The sequence below is a fragment of the Asparagus officinalis genome, chromosome 1 (assembly GCF_001876935.1).
Source record: "Asparagus officinalis chromosome 1, Aspof.V1, whole genome shotgun sequence".
In the NCBI taxonomy this organism is placed as follows: domain Eukaryota; kingdom Viridiplantae; phylum Streptophyta; class Magnoliopsida; order Asparagales; family Asparagaceae; genus Asparagus; species Asparagus officinalis.
This window is the reverse complement of record NC_033794.1, coordinates 101,183,430-101,192,312: the sequence shown is the minus strand read 5'-3', so window position 1 is coordinate 101,192,312 and position 8,883 is coordinate 101,183,430. Positions and strand designations below refer to the sequence as shown.

At 39.0% G+C, this 8,883-nt stretch overlaps 1 protein-coding gene across 1 annotated transcript in view; it reads right to left on the bottom strand.

Moving 5' to 3' along the window:
• The window catches only part of LOC109828809, a 14,071-nt gene continuing 7,219 nt past the window's right edge, over window positions 2,032–8,883 (bottom strand). Inside the window, exons 3-5 of the mRNA XM_020395750.1 lie at window positions 8,133–8,216; window positions 7,283–7,488; window positions 2,032–2,187 (exon numbers count right to left, since the gene is read on the bottom strand). Of these exons, the coding sequence (XP_020251339.1) occupies window positions 7,354–7,488; window positions 8,133–8,216 (219 nt within the window). The 3' untranslated portion in view covers window positions 2,032–2,187; window positions 7,283–7,353. The remainder of the gene's footprint in view (window positions 2,188–7,282; window positions 7,489–8,132; window positions 8,217–8,883) is intronic.

Here is an 8,883-nt window from a genome sequence, read left to right as displayed (position 1 = left end):
TGATACCATGAAGAGAAGGGAGAAGATGGGAGAATTGTTTTTGTTATTATTGATGAAATAATTACATGTATATATACATCAATAGTGCAAGAATCATCTAAACTAGGAAAGTATATAAATAGATATCAACACAATATTTGACCAAATCCTTAAATTGATTGTGCCTAATCAGCCAGCATTTGTTTCCTGCTTTGGATGGATTTGATATCTCTATTAATCAGCACAATATTTGATCAAATCCTTAATTGATGTTGCCGAATCACCCAGCTATTGTTGCCTGCTTTGGATGGATTTGATATCTCTATCAGGATCAAGTTGAGTTGAGCTGTACAGCAAAGTTCATATGTTCTGTTAGGCGAGCTTCGCTATAGCTTGTTATGAGATTGAGCTTGGGCCAATTCGAAGTATTTAGCCCATGGCCATTTACTTCTTGGATCCAAGCTGAACATTGGCTTGTATAAAATATATTTTAACCATCAACACTTTATTTCTTAGAAAGTACGAAAAATGAGTTTAAAAAGAGAAAGCAACCAATTTAACTAGTTAATCAAATGGTCAAATGGCGTGGAAGCTAAGGATGCATGAGGAAGGTCTTTAGTTCGAATCTAGCCATAAGCATCTTCGTTTTATGAAAACAAGTTTCCTTCTGAGCACATGTAGCTTCGCGCAAAATAAAGAAATAAAGGCTCACTTGGCAAAAGTTGCGTTTATCTTACTTAGCCCTACAGAATTACCGCCTTAGAATTAGCGTCTTCGCTGCTGGGCTTGGTAAATTTTATCGAAATTATATTATAGTTTTAATATATTTTTAATTTAATAAATAAAATTAAAACTTAATATATATTTGCTTAAATAGGATGTAGATAATAAGAAGATTGCGCTTGCAATCAAAAGATTAATTAGTAGAAACATGCGTTGATGGAAAACTCAATGTCATGTTACTGCTAACTAATGGAAAGATAACATTTCCACAATCTTAATAATAAAATTATATTCCACAATTATATGTAATGTATTCATTATTCTAATATTAAATTTTTTTTTTGAAGGATGAAAAATCATTGGATATGACGCTGGTTGATGGCGATGACAGTCAATCAATTCAATATAACCCAGGCTTATCTACACCTAAAGATAGTTGTGATAAAAATTCAAAGAAGAAGGTGTTTGCTAAATATAATATTAGTTTTATTATTTTAAAAATTAAATAATTAACATGATATTCTAAGATGAATATATTATTATCACAGGATGAGGAAACAATTGAATTGAATCAAGATGGTACCATTGATAATCAATCTATTAAATTAACTCTAGACTTATCCACACCGATATCCACCATTTATAGCAAAGGCAAAAAGAAGATTTTATATATTTCGCCTATTGCTACACTTGACTCTTCTGCATTTAAAACCCACCTGTAACCAGTAAAAAAGTAAGGCTACAATCAGGTTGGTTTATTTATACGTATAATTAATTTTGATATATACTTTTTTAATATTAAATTTACTAAATAAACATGTTTTACGTTTTGAAAAAATTAACAAAGAACCAGTTCTTTTAACTTTCAAGAAGAGGATTACGACAAAGAAAAAAGAATTAGAAGTTATTAGGGCTTTTTCTTAATGTTTTGTTTATTACATCTTATGACTAATTGATTGATTGAGAATTTTTTTGGCGATGCATCATTTGTGAATAATACTTTTTGAGCATTAAATTGTCTTATATCTTAATTTCATTCAAGTTACATTTAGAATATTTTGATTATCTTCATTTTATTCATTTATTATAAAAAAAAATTAGTTAAATGCTCTTAATTATAATTATAGCTTTATATAAGTTGTTTAATATCATTATTTCCAGATGGGTACATGTTATCTAACCTCATTATTTCCAGACGGGTACATGCTATCTAACCTCAATGGGGGTGAGTGAGAGTGAGGTTCACATGCTTAAAAGGGGGTTGAGTCGTTAGATCTTTAAAATTATATTCTGATGAGAGTGATTGAAACGCAACGAAATATAGATGAATTGCGATAAGACCGTGCTTAGCACGGTCTAAAACACTAGTTGTAATGTATGAAACTACTAGAGATACAGGTATTCAGTGTCAACATTGGCATACGACTACTTAAAAGTTTCAGTGAAGAATTCAAAGACATACACGGGACTAGCTCACAGAATTTAATTTTGTTAAAGTAAGAGAGAGAGAGAGAATCTTGGGTAAATTTCCCTTGAATTGAATATTGAGTGTGCACATATATTTATACAAGTAGAGGAGTGTGAGGTTTGTTCTCCCAAGCAATGTGGGACTAAAACCCACTACAATACACTATTATCAACAGCCCCCTTCAAACTCATGTTGGATCAAACAAAGTGAGTTTGCGTACAAGAAACTGGAACCGATGAACAGGTAAGGCCTTTGTGAAGAAATCTGCAAGCTCGTCAGCGGATGAAACATGAGGAAGTAGAATTGTCTTGTCCTTGATAACTTGGTGACGGACAAAATGAGCGTCGATCTCAATATGTTTGGTCCTTTCATGAAATACTGGATTATTAGCAATCTGGATGGCACTCTTATTATCACAGTAGAGAGGAGTAGGAGTCGTAACAGAAATACCGAAATCACTGAGAAGGCGACGAAGATGAATAATCTCTTTAGCTGTTGTGGACATTGCACGATACTCTGCCTCAGTACTGGAAAGAGCAATAACATCTTGTTTCTTACTTCGCCAGGAAATAAGGGAATCACCAAGAAATATACAATAACCTGTGGTAGACTTTCTGGTAGTTGGATCACCAGCCCAATCAGCATCAGAATATGCACAAAGCTCTAACTTAGATGTAGCAGGAAACAAAAGTGAGCGAGTGCTAGTACCCCGGAGGTACCGAAGAATCCGTAATAAGACAGCATAGTGTACAGAACGTGGGGCACTAACAAATTGACTGACAATACCAACAGCATGAGAGATATCTGGTCGAGAGATGCACAAATAGACCAACTGACCAACAAGATGTCGATATCGGGTAGGATCAGATAGAGGCTCACCGTCAGTAGAGCAAAGTTTGACATTCTGCTGGAGTGGAGTATCGACAGTTGTATTATCAGTTAACTCAGCTTGATTTAGAATATCTGAGAGATACTTCTGTTGAGACAGTAATACACCCCGCGGGCCTTGAGAAATTTCTAGACCAAGGAAATACCGAAGAGATCCAAGATCCTTCATGTGGAACTGTTGTTGCAACTGAGATTTTGCGTATTGTATACCTGTCATATCATCACCTGTAATGATCATATCATCTACATAGATGAGTAATAAAACCCTGCCACGCGATGTAGTGCGAACAAACAGAGAAGCATCTTGATGACTTTCTATAAAGCCCGCTTTGAGCACAACATCGCGAAAACACTCAAACCAAGCGCGGGGTGCCTGTTTGAGACCATAAACAGCACGACGAAGGAGACATACATGTCCCGGAGGAATATTTGACCCTGGAGGCGGTTGCATATATACGGTCTCTGATAAAGAGCCATGAAGAAAAGCATTTTTGACATCCATCTGGTATAAGGGCCAACGATGAGCAGCAGCGACCGCAAGGAGAGTACGCACAGTGGGCATCTGAGCAACAGGAGCAAAGGTCTCCTCATAATCAATACCTTGTTGCTGAGTAAAACCTCTAGCCACTAAACGAGCTTTTCGACGTTCAATGGTGCCATCAGGACGAAACTTGACCTTATAAACCCATTTACTGCCAACAAGAGAGATCCCAGGAGGACAGGGAACAATATCCCAGGTATGAGTTTGCTGAAATGCTTGAAATTCCTCAGCCATAGCTTGTCGCCACTCTGGAATTTGAACTGCCTCTTGGAAGGACTTTGGCTCAACAATAGTATGAATGGCAGCAAGAAAGTTATGAAAGATAGGTGAATAAGAAGTAACAGAAGCATACCGGGCAGGCATGACATGTGGGCGTTTGCCTCGACGAAGAGCAAGAGGAACCTCAGGCGGGGGAGATGCTGGCGCAGGTGCATGAAGATCAACAGTATTTTCTGGAGTGAGAGTTGTGTCCACAGGATATGGATTAGATGGTGTAAGAGAAGACTCAGGTGAGGAAGAGTCAACAGAAGGAGAGGGAGAGATGTCAGGGAGATCTCGAAAGGAAAATTGAGGTGAAGAAGTGGGTGATGCAGTGGACGGGGAAGCATGATCGGTAGAGTGGAGGAAATTAAAGTCATCAGAAGTAGAATAATATGGAGAATCCTCTTCGAACTGAACATGACGAGATATATGAACTCGACGAGTTGCGGGATCATAACAACGATAACCTCGATGTTCTGAACTAATTCCTAAATAAACACAAGAAACTGCTCTGGGAGACAATTTATCACGTTCGTGAGATGGCAGAAAAACAAAACATCGACAACCAAAAACGCGAACTAGATCATAACGGGGAGGATGAGTATAAACACGACTATAAGGAGTAGCACCGGAAAGAGAGCTAGATGGAGTGATATTAATGGCATGAGTCGCGGTGAGAATAGCCTCAGCCCAGAAACGACGAGGAACAGAGTAAGAAATGAGCATTGATCGGGCAGTATCGAGGATATGACGATGTTTGCGTTCAGCAACACCATTTTGCTCATGAGTGTAGGGACATGACTGTTGAAAGATAGTCCCATGAGAGGACATGATAGAGCGCATGGCAGAGGATAGGTACTCTTTGGCACAATCAGAACGAAAAACTTTAATACGAGATTGCCATTGAGTGAAAATCATAGCAGTGAAGGCTTGATAAGCAGTAAGTACGTCAGAGCGATTCTTAAGTAGGTAAACCCATGTAAAACGAGAGAAATCGTCGATAAAACTAACATAATATAAGTAGCCAGATGAAGAAGGCAAAGGAGCTGGCCCCCAAATATCAGAATGTACTAAATCAAATAAGGAAGTGGATACAGATGTACTCATTTTAAATGGTAAAGCAGTGAATTTAGCCAATTTGCAACCAGCACATGACTCAATACTAGAACTAGATGATACAGGACCAAGTACTCCAGACTGAATAAGACTCTCCAGCCTTTTATTACACACATGACCAAGTCGTCTATGCCATAAATTGGCAGGAAGCGAGGTAGAGGGTTTTGACGAACAAAGAGAAGCAACAAGAGAACGTGGACGTATGGACTCTGGAAGGTGAAGATATTCCAGAAAATACAGTTTGTGCCTCCTACGACCCGCCCCAACCGTCTTGCCCGTCTGTGGATCCTGCACAATACAAGTATCAGAAGAAAATGAGACAAACAGGCCCGCCATGCATAAAGAGCTAATAGAAATTAAATTCAAGCACAATTGTGGAGCCACATAGACGGGACCAAGTGTTAGACGACCAGATGGATCATTTTGTGGGGTAATAGAGCCATACTGAGTAATGGACAATGGTTGTCCAGCAGCTGTGTAGATAGGAGGAAGAGAGGATGAAGTAAAGACAGAGGATAAAAGTGAGGCATTACAAGTCATATGAAAGGAACAACCAGAGTCAAAAATCCAGAGATCATTCATACCAGAGACTGAAGGATTAGCTGAAGAACCAGCAAAATGCATACCAGAGAGTTGTGCGGCGGATGTAGAGGTGATATGTTGAAAAGCATCAAGTTGACGGCGAAGACTTTCAATAGCTTGAATAGTAGAGTCTGAAGTAGTAGAAGGTATAGCATTGGCCAACAATCCTGGTGTACGAGAGGGTTGAGACTGAGGGGGTCGCCGACCACGTCCAGTACCTGAGGAACGTAACTCAGGATGAAGCTTGAAGCATGTCTCAATGCGGTGTCCTTCCTTCTTACAATATTTGCAAGAGAGCTTAGATCGAGCCTGTGGAGAGGGAGCCTGTGGAGAAGTATAATTCATAACAGGAGCAGTGACAGGTACAGACAAAACAGTCTCGAGTGAAGAGGTAGGAGTGTCTGTTGACAAATTGAGTCGTGCTGTCTGCTGCCGGGTCTCATAAGCAGTGAGAGCTCCCATAACTGAGGCCAAAGTCGGAAATTGAGGCTGGTGAAGTAGTTGATCAGCCATAGTTGAATATTCAGGAAGGGACTGAAACAATTGATGCACCTCATGCCGTTCGTACCAGGCTAGCCAGTCTTCATATGTGGAATTACGTCCAGGAAGCATGGAGCGTAACTCTGTCCAAAAAGCTTGCATTTGTCCAAAATGGGACTGCAGAGATGAACTACCTTTGCGTTGTAGAGAAATGCGTTGCAGAAGATATGCCTCCCGTGCACCCGAGCACTCAGTGAAACGCTCAGTGAGACGAGTCCACATGGCCTGAGCAGAGGGAAGCGAGCCAATCTCGACAGTGAGACCAGAGCCAACACAGCGAGTGAGATAATCCATAACACGAAATTCCTGCAATTGCCACTCTGAACTCTCCTTGACATAGAGAGCACGAGCAGTCTGAAGATCGACATCACCACTGCCAGAGGCAATAGTACTGGATGAAGCAACAGTGCTGATGGACGGTGGAACTGGTCCCGTACTGGTGAGATGATCAAGCAAACCAGCGCCACGCAAGGCATTGGTGACAATGGTGGACCACCCTGCCCAGTCACTTTGATCATTGAGGGGCAAAGGTGGTTTGGGAATCTTCTCTGAAGGAGCCATAACAGCAATCTTGAGACGTTAAGATGTCGAGATGCTGTTACTAATGTCGTTCGTTTGAGGCCGAGAGACGGCTTGAAACGACGATGCCGTTAATTTGAGACCGAGAGACGGTCTTGAAACGACAATGCCGTTAAAATAGAACCCGAAGGTTAGAATGAAACCCGAAGGTTTAAAATAGAACCCGAAGGTTAGAATGAAACCCGAAGGTTTAAAATAGAACCCGAAGGTTAGAATGAAACCCGAAGGTTTAAAATAGAACCCGAAGGTTAAACGAGAACGCGAAACGCGTTAAGAGGCCGCAAAACGACAAGGTCAAAATATCTGGCAGATGAACGCCAAATAATTAAAAATAAAAATAAAAAAAATAAAACATTAAACGGCTGCAAAGCAATAAGGCCAAGATTTGGCAAAAGAACGCAAAAGCGTTAAAAATTTTATTGAAAGGGAAATAGCCCTAGCTCTGATACCATGTTAAAGTAAGAGAGAGAGAGAGAATCTTGGGTAAATTTCCCTTGAATTGAATATTGAGTGTGCACATATATTTATACAAGTAGAGGAGTGTGAGGTTTGTTCTCCCAAGCAATGTGGGACTAAAACCCACTACAATACACTATTATCAACAAATTTAAAAAAGTTATTCCAGCATAAGATGAAAATATCCCTCGTCTGCTTCATCTCAGATAATGTTACTTCTCTACACGTTTGGTTCTGGCGGAACATGGCTTTCACTTCCTCGTATGAGCTTGAATAACTCAAGCACTAATATCTCTGCTTTCAATCTTTTAGCCTTTTCTGTCACCCCCACTAACAACATCAAGTTTATTATAGCCTGCAACATATCAAAAGTCAAAAACAGTTTTCAGAAGAAGAAAAACATGCAAGTAGCTGGGAAAAGGGGGAGAGGGGGAAAAAAAGAAAAGAAAAAGAGAGCCGATCTTTAGGATATTACAAAAGCGTCGTTCGAGACATAGCACTAAACCAAGTGTTATTGTCTTACTGACCACAACCTATTTCTCAGAGATCATAGCATCGATGGAGACTACCTATACACCAAGCACAACCTGCATACTACGTCTTATAGGTAAACTCTTTTTCGTTAAGCAATTCTGCAGCCAATCTATTCTATAGTACTCCACCTACACAGTTCACGACTTTAAAATCATTCCTCCAGTATTATTTTGATCCACTAACATGTCTATTTTCGTATACCAACTGCTGGTGGAGGAGAGTTGGATGTAAAAACGCAGTTTCCATCTACCTAAAAGCAATTACAAGCTTCAATGTGCCCTGTATTGATCACATCAAAACTCTTGTATCTAAACTGATATGATTTACTCCCACCTCTTCATCTCACGAGGCATTATTATCTGGGTTGGTATATTAAGAAATAATGTGGAAAACTGGCCTTACCTTGAAGAATACACTGAACAATGACAAATTAATATCTACTACACAACTAGATGCAGAACTCACCCTGCGGATTTGTGGTCGCACATCACTAGGCGGGGCATAACTTTGTATCTCATTGCAAACAGCGTCAGCTTCCGCGTAATCACCCTGCCATGAGATTTTTGGGGATAAAAGTTGTCAAATAAACATTTCAACAAGAAATATGTCCATGTTTAAAGGTCAACTATAAGTACAATCACCACATGAATGCTCTTATATCAATTTATGCTTGCATTATTGTTTTATTTTTTAATATACTATTAAAAAGTAATCAGATGGAAAATTGATGTATTTATGGTCAGGGATGCATCACTTCAATGGGTCAGATTTCATTTACTTTCGTTAAACCATGTCAAATTCTTTTTCGGATAACACTTTGAAGAACAATTATGACAAAATTATCTCACTTTGAAGAACATGAATTCATTGTATGTATTTGAATTCCGGGATGTTTATTAAGAGCTAACCCCAGAAATATGTTTGAAAAGGGAAAAAATTGGGCACGAAGACTTTTTTTTTTTGTTTCGTTCAATCTTTGAATTAATAGTTGACTGTCAAATATGTTTAACTTGTTCATGCAGTCCTCTTGTGCTACGTACACTGGCTTTAGTATTCTTTGTTGCTTACCGCATTTGAAGTAGAATTCTGCAGAAGTTCTGTATAGTTACATTGTTTTTTTCCCCATTGTTATCCTGTTATCAGTCTAAAGAGTTATGTTTCATATCTTGGAAATTATTTTGCATAAGTATTCTCATTAGGAATTTCATAAGATTGC